Source organism: Saimiri boliviensis, chromosome 6 (genome assembly GCF_048565385.1).
Source record: "Saimiri boliviensis isolate mSaiBol1 chromosome 6, mSaiBol1.pri, whole genome shotgun sequence".
In the NCBI taxonomy this organism is placed as follows: domain Eukaryota; kingdom Metazoa; phylum Chordata; class Mammalia; order Primates; family Cebidae; genus Saimiri; species Saimiri boliviensis.
Window position 1 is genome coordinate 45,840,866 of NC_133454.1, and position 18,450 is coordinate 45,859,315.

The 18,450-nt window shown below is 41.8% G+C and overlaps 1 protein-coding gene and 1 long non-coding RNA gene across 8 annotated transcripts in view; one reads left to right on the plus strand and one right to left on the minus strand.

Annotated features, from left to right (window-relative positions):
- The window catches only part of LOC141584743 (uncharacterized), a 63,798-nt gene extending 52,394 nt beyond the window's left edge, over positions 1-11,404 (minus strand). Inside the window, exon 1 of the long non-coding RNA XR_012517946.1 lies at positions 11,111-11,404. This is a non-coding gene — a long non-coding RNA (uncharacterized LOC141584743). The remainder of the gene's footprint in view (positions 1-11,110) is intronic.
- A 210-nt stretch (positions 11,405-11,614) lies between these two features.
- The window catches only part of ZC3H12C (zinc finger CCCH-type containing 12C), an 86,410-nt gene continuing 79,574 nt past the window's right edge, over positions 11,615-18,450 (plus strand). For 2 of the 7 annotated variants that reach the window (XM_074400552.1, XM_039471500.2), the window contains exon 1: positions 17,544-18,086. Coding sequence is in view for 2 of the 7 variants with exons in the window: in XM_039471500.2 (XP_039327434.1) it covers positions 18,063-18,086 (24 nt within the window). In the remaining 5 variants the exon portion in view is untranslated. Of the gene's footprint in view, positions 11,882-17,478; positions 17,498-17,543; positions 18,087-18,195; positions 18,297-18,450 lie in introns of those variants that run through there. The other 5 variants (XM_074400559.1, XM_074400557.1, XM_074400555.1 and 2 more) reach the window with 5 other exon arrangements.

The following is an 18,450-nucleotide window of genomic DNA, read 5'->3' on the forward strand; positions in this document are numbered from 1 at the left end:
TTCTTTGTCTCCAATCTTAATTATCATACACTAAGATTTTCCACACCTGTAGGTTTATTTATATAGTGAAGTAATTTGGGAAAGGGTGTAAATACACTGAAGAATGCGAAAGCTAACAGAATCCCTTATCAGACTTTTAAATGGCTTCTAGACATAGCTCAACTGATTCCATTCTGGAATTTCCAAACTGTATAGCAGGGGTCCCTTCCTTTATCTGAGCATCACACTAGGGCATGTTCAGGGCAGTTCTCTTTAACTCATCCTCTTTTTCCTTTCCATGTGAGCTACAGTACTTTGCCCCTGCTATCACTAACAGAATATAATTCCAGGTGTTGAATTTGAATTCACTGGAAAAGGTTAAGGGCTCTGATTGTCTGGCAGAACTGAGTTTGAATTTTAACTCTGCCACTCACTAGCTGTGTGACCTTGGGTCATTTGCTTCACATCTCTAGACCTAGTTTCCTCATCTGAATAGAGTTGTTACAAAGATTGCATGAGATAACATATGTGAAAAGCATAGATCATTTAAATAACCAAGAATCTTTCTGTTTTACATGTATTAACTCATTTATCCCTTACAAGACGACCATCTCATGGGACTCTTAGAGATATACATCATATCACTATTTTCCAGGGACTTCACATCTTCCCTATGTGGTACATTCTGTACCTCCAAGTCACAAAGATGAAGGTCAGCTTTCTTACCAAGGCCAGCCTTGAGGTGCTAGTAGCTCCAGGCATACAGCACTCAAACTCTTCTGAATGAAGCTTTCAACATGCTCCACGCAGCTGTTTCCCTGAGATAGGCAGCCTGCAGCTCTTTGCACTGGCTGCAAACCTGTCTCTGCATTTTAGTCCAACAGAGCTGGCTTTGCTGACATCAAGGACTCAGTGCAAAGCACAGCTCTTTAGTTTCCAAATGAATGAAAATGACATATTGAAAGCGGGGCTGGCTGCAGTATCTAGCTGGAAAACAATAATGACTCACAGGAAGGACAAAGACTGAGTAAGCACCAACGAAAGGCCACTCATCCCTTCATTAACATCACTTGGGAAAATATGGTCTCACTATGGAACAACCAAAAACATATGAACAAAAATCTCCAGGGCTTTTGAGAGTAGTCTGATTCCCATCTGGCTTATAAATTTCCTAACTTCTAAATTAATTACAGTAGGAGTTGGAAGAGAATAAACAGTGGCCATAAATATTAGAAATTTTATATGTGGCATGCATCTGCATCACGAATAGCATTGCTAATCAATTGTGAAATGACTATCAGACAGCTTTGATAAGAGTGTTTCTTATTAGTCTACATGTCAGACCACAAAAATACTCCACCAGCAACAAAAAGAGATTGAATCTTCTTTACTACAGCTGTATATTGTCAGAGGTCTGGAGAGAAATCTAAAAACTATATAGGAATAAAATATTTGTTGTGATACTCCTTCCTTGTTTACTGTATTAAGATGATAATGCATGTTTTAATGCTATGTAATTTTGGCATATCTTAAATATAAAAATGTTCAGTTGATTCATTTTCCAATTGATTCATTATTTTATGGCTAATTATTCAATATACTAACAATTATATTTGTGCAACCAAAAACATACCTTGATTTTTAATGCTAGTAAATGTTAAGATTTTGAACTAAAAATACTATTTACATAATATTCCTGAGAAAAAATATTCAGGTAAAAGGCTCTGGTGAATCACTTTCTTGGGGACCTTGCAGGAATTGTCAACAAGAATTAAGAGCCATAAAAGAAATGTCTAAAATATTACAGGCTGTGTCTCAAAACATCTTGTATTAACTAAATCAGGGGCTTATTAACCAAAATCAAGCATTCTTAGAAGACAACTTTGTCTATATTTTTAATGTTTTTGGCTTTCCAGCATCTAAGCCCCTTAGCTATGCATGAGAAACCTCATGAGGCAGAGCCTACCTCCCACTCTAGAAGCTGAACATTCTAGGTACTAGCTTGCCCAGCCTCTCTTGCAGCTAGGATGCTAGCCTGTGGCTTTGAGTCATCTGATTGGATGCATTCCCCTCACATTTTGAACCCAGAGCTCATGACCAAAGAAGGAGGAACCACAAGGAGTCCATTCTGGCAAGGGTAATAGCAGGGACAGAAGCTATATTCATTTTGCAGAAGCAGCAGGCATAACAATTCTAGCAGCCACCTCTAGTGCCAACATCAGGCTGGAAGTAAGACAAGCTGTGGTGTCCATGCCCATTGGCAGAGGCACTGACATCTTCCTGGGATACTTCTGTCACATAATGTTGGTCATAATGCCAGTCTCCATAGTCTCCAAGCCCAGTTCTCTACCACTTCTGTCAGGCATTCCAATATTCTTTAATAAATTTTATCACATGAGAGCAGAATCCTAATTATTTCATTGTTTTTACTTTAAAAAATACTGGACTTTTCTTTGAAAAAGTGAATATTTTAAAATGTTCAATATTTACTTTTAAAAATATTTCCTCCAGCTATATATTATAGCTTGGGAAATGAGGCAGTTTCTCAAGCAAGCCGAGGTAATGCATATGCTAATTAGTTAAGAGAGAAAAGGAAACAGAAACACAAGTTTTGCAATGGCAAGGCAATTGTCAGCCTTGTCAGTGCAAAAACATGTGCTGCCAGTTTGGAGTATCCTCACTTTAAATCCCAGAATGTACTTTCCAGGAGGTAATGACTATGTAGTAATATTCAGTGTGCATCATTTACCTGTTTTCTCTTAACCCTGCAGCTCTCATACCATACTGTAGCTTTCAGTCTGTTCTTTCTGCACAGCCGACTGACCCACTGAAGAGATGTGGCTTTGGGAGAAATTCTCACCCACTGAGAACATCTTGGAAATCCTAGGTCATGCCAGGGGCAGTGGTTCACACCTGTAATCCCAGCACTTTGGAGGCCGGTGTAGGCAAATCACCTGAAGTCAGGAGTTCGAGACCAGCCTGGCCAAGATGGTGAAACCCCATCTCTACTAAAAATACAAAAACTAGCTGGGTGTGGTGGTGTGTGCCTGTAATTCCACCTTCTTGGGAGGCTGAGGCAGTAGAATCTTGAAGCCAGGAGACAGAGGTTGCAGTGAGCCAAGATGGCACCATTGCACTCCAGCCTGAGCCACAAAGCAAGACTCCGTCTCAAAAAAAGAAAAAAAAAAAAAAAAGAAAGAGAGACATAGCAAGAAAGAAAGAAAAGCAAAGAAAAAGAAATTCTAGGTCAATCTTCTGATCCTGTTGAACTTTCTCTCATTTTGTTAATTCTCTTTCCACTTTCTTGTCAAAATTCTTTAGTACAATTGTGCTTCTTTAAAGAAGACCCTTAACAATGTATTGTACACAGTATTTGAAAATTGCTAAGCAAGCAGATTTCAAATGTCTCACCACAAAATAGTAAGTAGGTGAGATAATATATATGCTAATTAGTTTGATATAGTCTTTCCAAAATATATACAAATATCAAAATATCACATTGTATACCATAAGTATATATATATATATATATATATTTATATATATATTTATATAAAATGATTGCCAATAAAAATAATTATTTTTTTTAAAAAAGGAGAGTCTTGGCTAGTCTACTGCATTTCAATCTAATTCTTAGGAAATAAAATCATAGCAGTGACTTGTGCATATGTAGACGGTTCTGGCTGGAGTTGGCCAAATATTATCTCTTACTAATATTAAGGGATTTCTTCTTCCTATAATTCTGAAAGAAAAAAAAATCATCTGAGAAAATTATATCCATCCTATTCCCAGAGAGCAGTGCCACTTTAACAAAGAATTTTCTTTCTTTTTTTTTGTGGGGGGGGGACAGTCTCACTCTATCACCCAGGCTGGAGTGCAGTGGCACGATCTTGGCTCACTGCAACCTCCACCTCCTGGGTTCAAGGGATTCTCTTGAGAATCCAGCCTCCAGAGTAGCTGGGACTATAGGCACCAGCCATAGCGCCTGGCTAATTTTTTTGTATTTTCCAGCAGAGACAAGGTTTCACCATGTTAGCCAGGATGGTCTTGATCTGCTGACCTTGTGATCCACCTGCCTCAGCCTCCCAAAGTGCTGGGATTACAGGCATGAACCACCATGCCTGGCCTAACAAAGTATCTTAACAAAGGGCTTTTAGCAATTAACTTAATAATTTCATTTAAAAATGTTTCTCTTACTAAGTGAAAAGGTTATTCAGGACCTGGGTGATTCAGGGTGGTTGTGTTTTATATAGTGCTTTCCAAATCAAACATCTATGACATTTTGAACATATCTTTTTTTTGGAGATGGAATCTTGCTCTGTTACCCAGGTTGGGAATTCAGTGGCATAATCTGGGTTCACTGCAACCTCCACCTCCCAGGTTCAAGCAATTTTCCTGCCTCAGTCTCCCAGGTAGCTGGGATTACAGGCATCTGCCACCATGCCCTGCTAATTTTTGTATTTTTAGTAGAGACAGGGGTTTCTCCATGTTGGCCAGGCTGGTCTTGAACTCTCGACCTCAGGTGATCCGCCCACCTCATCCTCCCAAAGTGCTGGGAGCCACTGCACCTGACTGCATTTTGAACATATCTACTTACTGAAAGAGAAGCCAAGCATTAGAGAAATTCACTAACTTATTCACAGCACACAGCTGGTCCCAAGTAGAACTGCATGGTTGGGACTCAAAACCAGGCATTAGACTTCAAACCTCATTCTTTTCCTCAATGCCTGCCACCTCCAGAGCCGAGAGCCATTTCTAAGGGAAACTGTTCCATCTAGAGCCTAAAGGGCACCCCTAGCTGACTATGGTGGTTTTGTTATACCCATCTCTGGTCTCCATGGATGGAACAGCATTGGGTAACTGACCCCAAAAGAAGCCAGTCCACAGATTGCTAAGCAGCCTGTGAGATGGCCTGGCACAAAAACTTTTGACTCAACAGAGGTGATCTGAGTCAACCAGATTCTAGCTGAGTCTTGTTGCTTCTAACCAAGAGACTCCAGTTGACTCAATCTTTCTGGAGATAATCGTATACACTATTCTGATTAACTGATTGCGTAGAATAACCTTGTTCAACTTTCTATTTCACCACTCTTGTGAAAACATGTCCTAACAGAACAAGATACAACATGTTTGGAAGTTCCCAGTCTGCTTAACTTCTGATAAACATTTTTCTTTTAGAAATATTTGTTCCTTCAATTCCTTGGCTCCACACAGTCTGGGTCCTTTATTTGTTGGTGCCTTCTTCCTCTATGTTCTAAATAATGTGCTGAGTGTTTTACATAAATTATTTTATTGAAGGCTCACGACAACCCCATAAGGTAAACACTATCCCCATTTTACAGATGGAGAGAGTGAGGTACAGGGAGAGAGTGTTGGTTTGGATCAGGATTGTTGTAGAGAAGGGAAGAGGGCAGATTACAGATATATTTTGAAAGCAGAACCAACATGGCCTGGTTGCTGAATTAGATGTGGAAGTGAGGGAAGGGAAGAATCAAGGATGATGCTTAAGTAACAGGGTGAATTGTGCTGCCATTTGTCCAGCCTACAAGTCATCTCTAACTGGACATTCCAGAAGCATCTCAAAGTCAACATGTCTAAAAATGAATTCATCATTTTTTTCCCACAAGACCTTCTCCTTTTGCAAATATTTTCTTCTTCAAAGAATTTCATCATCGCTGCTATTAGTGGCAGGTACTTTACAGGAAGGGATACAAATGAGAGAAACAATAAAAACTACAGTAAAAATTTTCCTAGAATTTCAGATTGTTTTCTCCCAGCTTTTTCATTTGCTTACTAGGCTTTGAGCTCCCTCATTTAATCATAAGCTTCTCAGGAACAGAGCTTGTGTCTGTAATTAGACCTAACGTTTATTGAGTATTTTCTAAAGGTCAGGGTTTGTGCTAAGCACTTTGGCTGCATCACCCTCATAACTCTCCTAACAGTCTCGTGAGGCATGGTGGTTAAGAGTAAGGTTAGACTGCCTGGGTTCAAATCCTTTCTCTGTCGTGTGATTTGGGGCAAGTTATTCAACTTTTCTGTGCCTTGGTTATCACGTGGTACACTGAGAGTACAGAGGAAAGACATCTAACCCAGATAGATGAGATCAAAGAAGGCTTTCTAGAATGGAATGAAATGCCGAGCTAAATCTTTATTTGCAGAGCTATTAGGATAAAGATGTTGCAGGCAGAGAGAACAGCTGACATGCAGGCTAGGAAGTAAAATGAAACATGGAGCTTTTGATAACTGCCAGTGCAATTTATCAAGTGCAGAAAAGGGAGATGAACGTAAATGTTTACAAGCACCAGGCAAGTAAGATAAATAAGTGCGGCTGGTCAGGGGTAAGACAATGGGAAGATGTGGGTTCCCGAGGCAAACTACTGAGCCCAGCATTCACCTGAAGGGGCCACCTCTACTGAGGTAACACTCCCCTCACTCACCAAGCTCCAATACACTGCTTATACTGTCTGGAGGCTCCTTAACTTGCTATATGTTCACCTAGAACTTGCTTTGCAAGGCTGGCTCCTGAACATCATTTCAGCTCAAATGGCATTTGAAAGATGCCTTCTCTGATTACCACCCATATGCCAGCTCCAGACCTGCCAGTACTCTACTCTAGCTTATCGCTTCTGAGCACTTACTATTATGTGAAATTATTTTGTTCATTTGTTTATGTGTACGTTTTGGGTCTTTGTTTAATTGTATGTTGGGTATATAATATGAGCTCTATTGGAACAGGAAAGTTTTCCAACACCTACAATAGCTGACACACAGGAGCTCAACAAAGCCCATTTATTAATTTTGAATAAGCAAGTGATGGTTTTACTGTATATTTACTCCATTCCAGGTTCTATGGACTACAGTAATAAATCTGGCAATCATCAGAACATAGGCAGTAGCTAACAACCCAGAAATGTGTGAGAAAACCCAGGGCATGTGTGTGGAGCCAAAAGATAATGGATCAAGAGAAATTCATTGTAGGCCAAAAAGTACAAAGAAAAACCCCAAAGAGACTGATCAGGATAGTAAGGGGAGGATCCAGGAAAGAAGTGGTATCACAGAAGCCAAAGGAAAACAGAATCCACAGTGTTAAGTCAAGACTGTATGAGATAATCTGCTTCTGACTGATTATCATGTATAACAGATACTAGATATCTAAAGACTTCACCCATTTCTGTTTCTCACTGTGCCCATTTAGAGATCTCTCTGAAGAAAGTCTCACCTATATATTTACCATCTGTCTGAGTTTCCTGTGACATATCTCAATAGTGATGTCATGTCTATTCTCTTTTTACCTTATTCAAATAAACTTTCCTACATTTTCACCTTTGGTAAACAAATTTCCATTCATATATCACTACTCTGCCTCTCCTATAAAATTATTTATTAACAAGACAGAATCTACCATACTTATATTCTGATCCTGATCCTGTTCCCCAGCCATCAAAATCTTGATAGTATCATGAGTCTGTAGTTTTCAGCCTGTGTTAAGTGAGGGTTGAAACCATAAGCATCCTATCTGACCCCCTTCTTAGCAAAAACAAATATGAATTTATACATACATACATATATATGTTATTTTTAGAACTTACAATCACCTAATATATGTGCTTAAAAAAAAAAAAGTCAGAGTTCAGAAAATGGGTAGTGACCAGAATTCAGACAGAGGGAAGATACATGTCATATTCTAATAGGGTGTTGAGGGAAGTTTTCTATAATAAGATGACATTTGAGCAGCAATCCAAAGGACATAAGGGAGTAAGCCTTGTAGATTTGTGTGGGGTGGGCGGGGAATGCTCCAGAGAGAGAGAGACAAAAAGAACAATAAGGTCAGTGTGTCTAGCAGAGAATAAGCAAAGGAGACAGCCCTAAAAGATGAAGGGTTAGCAGGACAGACTCAAGAAAGCAGCACCTGCCTTCAACTGAGGAATTCTCCAAGTCTGCCTAGGAAGTAGTAGTGCATCCAGATAGTGTCTGGAATGCAGCAGGTGCTCAGTAAACATTCATTCAATGAAAGAATCCCCAAGATGGAGAATTATTTTGAGAACAAGTCCTCAGGATCCCAGGTGACTAAGTTCACCTTTAACTCAGGCAAGTTTAGCACTTGATTATATTTAGTGTTTTCTCTAGACTTCTTATCCACCAGATTATCTCTTACTTGCTAGAAAATGTCAAATTTATTTAAGATATGGGCCATGTTCTTTATTTTTATGATTCTGAGTCCAGTGCCAGTACTCAACAAGCAGTTGTTTGACTGAATAAAATAAAATAAAAAGTAGTAGAATATAGGCACAGCATGAAGAGAATGAAAGAAGAGGTGGTTGGTTATCTCTGGGTGAGGGTATTAGAGTTTGCATTTTTGAACCTTTATGTTCCTTAAAAATTTTCTATAATAAGCATATTTTTGTTACAATTTAAAATAATATATTAGAATACTAAAATGTACCAGATGTTAAAGGCAGTGAAATCCATCTCCATTAACTTTGTTCAAAGTTCGTACAGAGGAAGCATCTGAGCCTCAGTTTGTTGGCTATATGTATAAAAGAGTCTTAGAAAATGCCAGCTCTCATTTTTGTACACAGAGAACTGACCATTAAGACAATACAAGTAACTATATAGACACTATCCTACCAACGCTCTAAAATGCTCTTGCAAACATATGTTTCATCAAAGTAAACCACAAAAAGCAGTGGTAGTACATTTCGTCAGAACAGTGTCTTCTCGTAAACAAGCTGCCCTTGCCAAGGCTTACTAAACATTTAACTGCCTCTCGTAGTTATCCAAAATAAAATGAAGAATTTCTGTATTTCTTTAGTGAAATCTCCATTAGAAAGTAGAGACTGCCAAAGACAGACAATGCTCACTTTTAAAAACAGATGCTTGTAAGAATGAATCAGAAGGCCTGGCCCTTCTCAGTGAATCTTCAGAGCTATGTGCATAAGACTCAAACACTAGAAAAAGTCATATGAGTGAAGAGCTGGAGAAACATTTCAGGGGACTACTGATACTGTTTCAAATAAGGTAAGCATTTTGACTAAAATGAAGTGCCATGAGACATAGGAATAGGTGAATGGCTCTAATGCATCCCAAAGGATAGCCTGACTTACCTCTGTCTATAAGTTTAAACCTGTGTGCTGTAGACTGACCACAGAACAGAAAGGACAGAAAACAAATCACTCCTCTAAGGTCAGAGCTCACCTCCACCAAATCCCTGAATGTAATGTGTGACCTACCAAAATCATTAAAAGCTCTTGGATGGCTCTTGTCTATTTATCTCTCTGGCCTCAATCATTGCCCACGAAAGGTGATGACACTTGCTGGTAGAACTCCTAGAAATGTGCTGTATCTCCTTTCTGTCTAGATTCCTTATTTCTGACTCCTTCCAGATATTCTTGGGCTGAAAATCTCCTAGAATTTGATGTTCAATCAAAAATAGCTGTAAGTGTACATTTTCCATTGACTTTCACTCTAAAGCTGAAAGTGAGTACCTGGGACTAGATTGCTTGTTTCCCCTGCCTATCTCTGTCCTTAGTCTCTAATCTCACTTGCCTGCCCCTATCCTAGACTCTGAAGCCTAGATCCTAAGTCAAGTGACCTGATCCATCCCAACTAACCAAGTCTGGTGGTTCAGTGACTCGGCAGCAAGACTGCCCTGCTGATAATCCTGCTGTTCCTGTACACTGCAGCCCTGATTATAAGCTCTCTCTCTTATTTTATTGCTGTGCTATTTGCTCTTTGGAGAATTGTTTGGAGAATTTGTCTGCTGGTCAGTTTCTTGTCTTTTTCTTTTTTAACCAAATCCCTGCCTCCTTCTGCTAGTTCAGTAGTGGTCTACTTTCTTTTTCCCTCATGCTTGAATGTTTTTCTAATTCCCCAGTTCCTTTGAGATTTGAATCTTATCTTTCAGAGATCGGAGTCTGAATCCTAGTTCCCATAGCCATGTCTTTACTACCTTCTAATAAATTAATGCTTAAACAAGCAACCACAGAGTGGAGAGCCATCGGGGTTCCCAATGTCCATCACCAACCTGCCTGTCTTCCACCTGACAGGCACAGAAAAGCTAAGGAAACCAAGGAGCAAGACAGACAGAGCTCCTGGCTTCAGGGGCATATTTTGTCATGTGGGAAGACCAACAATAAATCAAATAAGCAAATATAATTCTAGGTGGTGAGTATTATCAACAAACACACATGCTCCCTTGGCCCCATGCCTACAGCCGACCCACTGTGATGCCTCCACTTCTGTATACTTCCTCCTATGTCTGCCCAGGAGAACACCCCTGGATATTCCCCTTGGGTAAAGCAGTTCCCAGCAAAAATCTTCATCAAATCTGAGTTTAGAGCTTTTGACAATTAAGTTGTAAAAACAATGACTAACACCATTAATGCCAGCTGGGAATCTTTGAGCAATAATGGGATCTCCCCTTTCACATGATTATAGGAATCTTTCCCTTGCCTGGGAAGCCCCAGCCTCAACACGTGCAATTCACAGGACTCCTATAACTTCCTCTTCCTTGTGACTGGGCTGCTATTTGAAAAAAATAGTGGCTGGTTATTCATAGAATGCAAAAGAAAGGCATGGGCAGAGCACACATCACCAGTAAATGCAGCCTTTTAAAAAATATGTTCCATAGCAAATTCAAGTACCCAATTTAAAATTCAAAAGTTATGAAAGGGTATAGAGTAAAAAGTGAGACTCTTCTCCACCCTTTCTTCTGAATTATCCAGTTCTTCTGCTCAGAGACAACCAGCATTACCAGTTTCCTGTGTGTTCATCAGAGATATTATATGCATATATAAGCAAACAGAGATTTTTTTTTACACAAATGGTAGTAGACACTGGACTTTACCTTCCCTTTTCACTAAACAATGTATCTTGAAGTTTATTTCATACATATAAAGCCACATCGTGCTCTTTAACAGTTGAATGGTATTTCAATGTATGGAGATACTACTGTTTAAAGTCGCCTATTAATGGACATCTACGCTTACTCTAATATTTTTTGCCTTTGCAAATAATGCTACAATTAACATTTCTGCAATACAGTTTTCTAACAGAAAATGTATTCTAACCTGCAAATTCTATAACTCTGTTTTTAACTATCTCAATTTTGTACTTTTAAAATTCTACTTACCAGTTTCCTTTTAAAACAACAGATGCTTGTATAGGTGAAGAGGATGCTGTAGTATACTTGAAATCCTAGGTTGAAAGACAAATTTTAAAACTTCTGGGCAAGGTGAACTACAAAGGAATGGCAGGTATGGTCCTTGTCAGGGTGGCAAAATGCCATCTCAGGCACATTTTTTTTTTTTCTATGTTAAGCGTTCACTGCTCTCAAAATTCCTACATTGGCCAAACATGGCTATAGCAGGGCAGCCACACTACCTGTTTCAGGTAGAAAATCTAGCACATGACTGCATGACACTAACATATTTAAAACCTTGCAATTTTGTCTCTCTGGTGGCCTCCTACAAATGCTGGGGAAAAAACAGAGTCATGCTGTTGGTAAGGAATCTTGTGGTTACCCATCAAAAGAAAGAAGCCCTGAGATTGGTCAGCTGCATATATCTTGTGTCCTCTAGTTTCCTTTCCCCAAGAACTCAGTACTAAAAAGGAACTCTAGCCAGTCCCTGAAGCTCATAAACAAGGATGTATTTCAGCCCTCAGTGTCTGTATTATACACAGCATGTGCTTAGTAAATGGTTGTAATGTAGTAATGCTTGACATTTCATAGGTTGTTGGAATTAACCACAGTATCTCAAAAAGACATAAAAGAAACTGTGGATGAAACATCACGACAGTCACCTGATTGTGTGAAACTCTTCAACTAGAGGAAATCAAGTGCTGACAAAAGAGACAGAGGTAAAGGTGCTTCCAGGGGACTGCTGATATTGCTTCAACTAAGGTAAGTGTTTTTGCAGAAATAGTAGAGGCACGAGACATGAAAGCAGGAGATGGAACTCTCTTGCAACCCCAAGGGTAGCTATGGGGTTCACACATTTTCAATGAGAAAACTCCTAAGGACACCACCAGGAAACCTCTAAATAGAACTAAAAGCAATTGCCAGGATGTGTGCCACCTCAGGGTGACCATTTGAAGCCCCAGGAGGTCTTAGATAAGGTGGCAAGGTAATTTGAAGTTCTGGGATAAGGCAACCAAGGTGAGATGTGACAAGGAGCTGAAAGTCTACCATTTAAGGCTCAAATGTGAATCTAGGGTGGAAGTCTATCTAAGAGCTGTATCTTAGAAGGCAGGAGTGCTGCCTTTGTGACCATTCTCCCTCTATCTGCTCTTTCCAAAGCATATACTTTTTACTAGTGAGGTTGTTCCAAGATTTTGTCTACTATGAAGCCACAGCCACTTGAGTTCTTTAATTATGTGCAATTCAAAGTCACAATCCAAGGTCCAGACTTAACTTTGTAACTAAAAAAGATTTAACTATCCAGAACAAATAATAGCTAAAGGGTCATATTTGCCTAATACATTTCCAACAAGCATACCTGCCTGTTTTGAAGTTTACTATCGGATATTCAGAATTTGATTCTCAATTTTGCAATAATCTCTAAGTTTCTTTTCATTATCCTAACATCCTCTGAATCCATGAAAATTCTTCCCCTTTATTCATTCTCTCTCTCTCCCTTTCTTTTTTTTTTTAAAGAGAGAAAGAAAAAAAGAATAATAAGAAAAAGAATAAAGAAGAGGAAGAAAGAGAAAGAGGAAGAGGGAGAGAGAATGGGGGTATGGCTTTATTGCCTGGGCTAGAATGCAGTCTAAATATGGGTATGCCTATAATTGTCCTTAATAATGGAGACATGAAAGAAAATGAGGGAAGGCAATAAGAAACAAGGAGCCAACCAATATTTCTTTTAAACTTCTAAGTTGATATGATGTGGTACTGATAAGAGTGTATATTTTGTGGCCGGGCGCGGTGGCTCAAGCTTGTAATCCCAGCACTTTGGGAGGCCAAGGCGGGTGGATCACAAGGTCAACAGATCGAGACCATCCTGGTCAACGTGGTGAAGCCCCGTCTCTACCAAAAATACAAAAATTAGCTGGGCATGGTGGTGCGTGCCTGTAATCCCAGCTACTTAGGAGGCTGAGGCAGGAGAATTGCCTGAACCCAGGAGGCGGAGGTTGCGGTGAGCCGAGATCGCGCCATTGCACTCCAGCCTGGGTAACAAGAGCGAAACTCTGCCTAAAAAAAAAAAAAAAAAAAAAAAAGAGTGTATATTTTGTGTATTTAAAGTGGAGAGTTCTATAAATGTTAATTACGTTTACTTGTTCTAGATCTGAGTTCAAGTCCTGGATATCGTTGTTAATTTTCTGTCTCATTGATCTGTCTAATGTTAATGTTGAAGTCTCCCACTATTATTGTGTGGGAGTTTAAGTCTCTTTACAAGTCTTATATGTCTGGGTATTCCTGTATTGGGTGCATATATATTTAGGATCTTTAGCTCTTCTTGTTGTTGCATTGATCCTTTTATCATTATATAATGTCCTTCTTTTCTTCTTTTGATCTTTGTTGCTTTAACAACTATTTTATCAGAGGCAAAAATTGTAACTTCTGCTTTTTATTTATTTATTTTTGCTCTCTGTTTGGTTGGTAAATCTTTCTCCATCCCTTTGTTTTGAGTCTTTGTGTTTCCTTGAATGTGAGATGGGTCTGGATGCAGCACACCGATGGGTTTTAGTTTTTTTAATCCAAATTGCCTGTCTTTGGATTGGGGGATTTAGCCAATTTAAATTTAGAATTAATAATGATATATGTGAGTTTAATACTGCCATTTAATATTAGCTGGCTGTTTTGCCCATTAGTTGATGTAAATTCTTCATTATATTGATGATCTTTACTTTTTGGTATTTTTTAGAAAGGCTGATACTGTTTGTTCCCTTCTATGTGTAGTGGTTCTTTCAGAAGCTCTTGTAAAGCAGGCCTGGTGGTGATGAAATCTCTGAGTGCTTGCTTGTTCACAAAAAACTTTATTTTTCCTTCCCTTATGAAGCTTAGTTTGGCTGGATGTGAAATTCTTGGTTGAAAGATCTTTTCTTTAAGGATGTTGAATATTGGTCCCCACTCTCTTCTGGCTTGTAGTGTTTCTGCTGAGAGATCTGCTATAAGTCTGATAGGCTTCCCTTTGTGGGTAACCTGACCTTTCTCTCTGGCTGCACTGTCTCTTTAAGTAATATAATTTGGGGTAAAAAAGAGAATATGAGTGGTGTTCTCTAGGCCTATTTAATGCTGAGTTTATGTTTATTTGAAATTTTCTTTCCATGCTGGTTTATTAAAGATGAACATCCATGCCTGGTTATTGCTATAATAGTAACCATTTTAAATTTTCATATAGGTGCTTTTAATAGTAGATAATGAACACTCTTATTTACTGAACTATTTGCCTTTTTGAGATAGGACTATAAAAGTTTTCCACATGCATATTCTGCTGTTACCTCAAATCATGCCTAAAACCAAACTATTCTGAACATTTTTAAGTAGTTTCTGTACCCATACACTGCGCCTTTTTTTTCCGTTACTAATACTACAGGTTTCACATTCACACCCACTATGTCATTTCAGACTTCTCCCTTTTCTTAAGTCCATCTTCACTAAGTGCACTCAGTCGTTCACAAAGCCTCTATGATTTGTACACCACAGTGTCTCGCCAGCCCATTTCTTCTTTTCCCTCTCTCATGGTCCACTTTGTGATTTCAGGTCAATTCTCCCATATTAGCCTGCAAACTTGTTTCTCTCCCTTTTTCAAACCAACCAGTAACCATCACAATATTAGTATTCCTCTAATGGGACATTATCGACATCAGTTTCTGACCAAAATACTTCCAGATTCCCCACTGGTACATAGACTACATGGAGCCAAATTCTCTTTCTCTCTCTCTCTCTCTCTCGCTCGCTCGCTCTCGCTCTCTCTCTTGCTCTGTGCTTACGAGTGTATTCCTCTCTTGTTTTGCAGATCTCTGTAATTTCGTCCTACTTTTCGTTTCCAGCTTTTTGTTATCTTGTTCCCCAAATTTCCCTGGCACTCTTTGTATATGTTGTCAATTCTATGAATATGCCCTTCCTTATCTTCTCCACTTATCAAAATACTACGCATTCATCACAATCCAGTTCAAATCTCCCCTTTTTGAAATCCTAACTCATATTCTGTGTACGTGTTCCCAGCCACTCCAACCTAAAGTGATTCCTCTGTCTTCTGATACCTCATGGCATTTATTACCTATACTCACATTTGACACTTATACATTATCTTGTATTCTTAGTTTTAACTTTTCATGTGTTTTAATTTCTTCAAATAAATAGCAAAGTAATAATGGCAATTACTGTATCTTATTCACATAGTAGCTCCTGACTCTAGAGTCAAACTGACTGCATTTTAGCCCTTACACTGTTACTTATTGGCTATAGTCTTGGTCTTAGTTGTCTCATCTGTGAAATGGAAATAGTGATAGGTATTTCCTTACAGGGGTTTTGTGGGCATTATATGAGACAATACATGCAAAGTGCTTAGAACAGTATCTAGAACACGGTAAGCATTCATTAAATGTTAGTTATAATAACTATTACTCATCTCTCTTACCTTGATCTTTAACCGGGCTTAATCAATATGGAATGGAATTTAGCTGAGTCAATTGTGGGATACAAGGTAAGAGGTAGACTGTGTGGGCAGTATGCTGTGGAGTGGGGAACTTCCTGGCATCACTAAAGTCATGCCACAGATGCTGTCACTTATTGTCAAACAGCCAGCTTCGTTCTAAGTCCCTGCTAAGTCCCCTAGAGATCCTAAGATTAAGGACCTCTAGTTCTGCTCTAGAGACCCATAAGGTTCTGGCACAGTGTAAAGGGGCTGCTTTCCCAGCCCCTATTTTCCTGCCTATAAAATCTGACCCGGCTGCAGACAGCAGGTTATCAATCTTCCTAAGGGTCTTCAGGGTGATATGAAAAAAATGTGAACCTGGCCGGGCGCAATGGCTCACGCCTGTAATACCAGCACTTTGGGAGGCCAAGGAGGGTGGATCACTTGAGGCCAGGTGTTTTCGACCAGCCTGGGCACATGGCAAAAACCTGTCCCAACTAAAAATACAAAAACTAGCCAGGTGTGGTGGCTTACACCTGTAATCCCAGCTACTGGCGAGGCTAAGGCAGGAGAACCACTTGAACCCAGAAGGCAGGGGTTGCAGTGAGCCAAGATCATGCCACTGCACTCCAGCCTGGGTGACAGAGCTAGATTCTGTCTCAGAAAAAAAAAAAAAAAATTGCGGATCAGAGAACCAGAGAAGCCAGCCTACCTGCCTGCCTGCAATTTTATTTAATTAGCTTCACGACTGGCCTACTGATGTGGAAAACAAGCTCAGTAAGACACTCTCCTTTCATCTCACAGGCAGAGTCAGGATGCCCATGTGCACCAGCTGGGACCCCATCATCAACAGCTAAAGAACAACTGATTATAGCCAAAAAAAAAAAAAAAAAAAAAAAAAAAAAAGCGGGGGGGTGGGATATCTGTGCTACTCAACTGAGCCATAAAGGCCTATATTTGCTAGAGAATATTAAACTGAAAATCATCAAGTTTGAACCCCAATAAGCATCATTAATATCACTACCATTAGGCAGTCCAAGCAAATTCAGCAGATCCAGGCTTAAGCCATATATATGCCCTGCTGAAAATAACTCAGAGGCAATAAGTAATTTTATGAAAGGCGAAAAGTGTGATCAAAAGCATGCACCGTGGTCCAGTGAAACAAATGCATCCTTTAGACGTAACCTGAATACTTCACATTCAAGCTGTGTAACTGCAGGTAAATTTTCTAACCTCGATTTTCTGAAGGATGAAGGGGATTGTAATACCCAGCTCACACGGCTGTGGTGACAATTAAATGGGACCGTGGATTTAAAGCAGGCTATTTGGCCGGTGACACACGGTGGGGGCACAACCCTTTGAGTGTCTGTCCCTCCCTCTCCGGAAGCAGACCCATCTTGCCCAAGGCTAGGCATGAGGACCCTGGTAACGATTCCAAGGGCAGGTGAATAAGGTTATTTAAACATTTCTGAAACGTTGACTTAGTTTGTGCTGGGTGGTGTACAATTCACAGAAGTAGAAAGGCTCACTGCTCCCGGTGCTTTTTAGCTTGCGGCTCAGGCACCCAACTCTGTGCAAAGGGCTGTTTCCTTCCGATCTCCTGAAAGAGATCTGGATGTATCCTGGGTTCAACCTCAATTTTGACACGATTGCCATTTTCATCAAAGCCAATTTCCTTGCTGAAAGAAGTCCTACCCCTGGGTGAAATCGCAACAGCTTCGTTTAAATTCTCTTACTGGCCTTGCTAATGCAGGGTGTGGTTTTTCCTCATCACGGAATATTGACAAGTAAACAACAACGGGAAACCTGCCCTAAGAAGGCGGCCCGTCGATCTCCCTGACTGCCCAGGACGTGATCCGTATCGTTGCTGGGTGGAGAAGGTGTCGCCGAGCGGAGCGGCGCCGTCCTGCACAGGACCGGGGGAGCGACTCGGGGAGGTCGGGACCCTGGGTTGGGCCGGGGCAGGGAATGGGCGCGAGGGGAGGCGGCGCGGGAACCCCGAGCAGCCTCAGCGGCTGGGTCGAGCCCGACAGGTTCCAGCAGTTCCCCTCACCCCTCTCCACGCCTCCCGGGTTTTCCCCTTGGCTCGGGGTTTCCTGTTTCAGTTCTCGGCGGTCTCCAGCAGCAGGTGCTGGTTTGCCAACCTCAGCTCCAGAGGCGGCGACGGAGGAGAAGGAAAAGAGGGAAGGGGAGGAGGAAGCGGCGCGGCTGCGGCGGCTGCAGGCGGGCGGGCGAGGAGCGCCGAGCGAGGCGGCGGGCGGCGGAGCCGGGTTCGCTCTTGGCGGCGGAGCAGCGGCGCGGACGGCGGGCCGGGCGGAACCGAGCGCTCGGGCGCGCCCGAGCCGGGGCCCCGGCGTGCGGCCAGCTGGCCGGGCGGGCGGCATGAGGGAGCTTCGCGCCAGCCCAGCGCCCTAGCGGCGGCCGCGGCGGCCCAGGGCTGAGGCGAGAGGCGGCCGCCTGCCGGAGGGCCCCGGGGCTGCCCCGGCTCCAGGGCATGTTGTGATGGCTGCGGAGAAGAGAATGCAAGTAGGTTGAGCAACAGATCCGCGTGCGCGCGCGTGGGGGGTGTGAGTTGTGCAACCCGGGAAGGGGGCGCCGGGGCTGCAGCCGGCGGGGAGGGCGCGCGGGCGGGCGCGGCTCTGCGCGGGAGGGCCGAGGTGGCCGCTGTAGCCACGGGCCCCGCCACCCGCCTGCCGCTTCCTCGCGGGGCGGGCCATGCCGGGTAGCGGCCCCAAGGTTTGTCCTAGGGAAGGGGGTGGGGGGTGCGGACGCGGCGAGAGCGCTCCGCGGGGAGCCGGCTGTGGGGAGGGCCGCGGGGCCGTGCCCGGGCGCCGGGTGGAGGGCGCCGTGGCCGCAGCGGCCGCGCCGGGTGATCTCCAGGCCCAGGCGG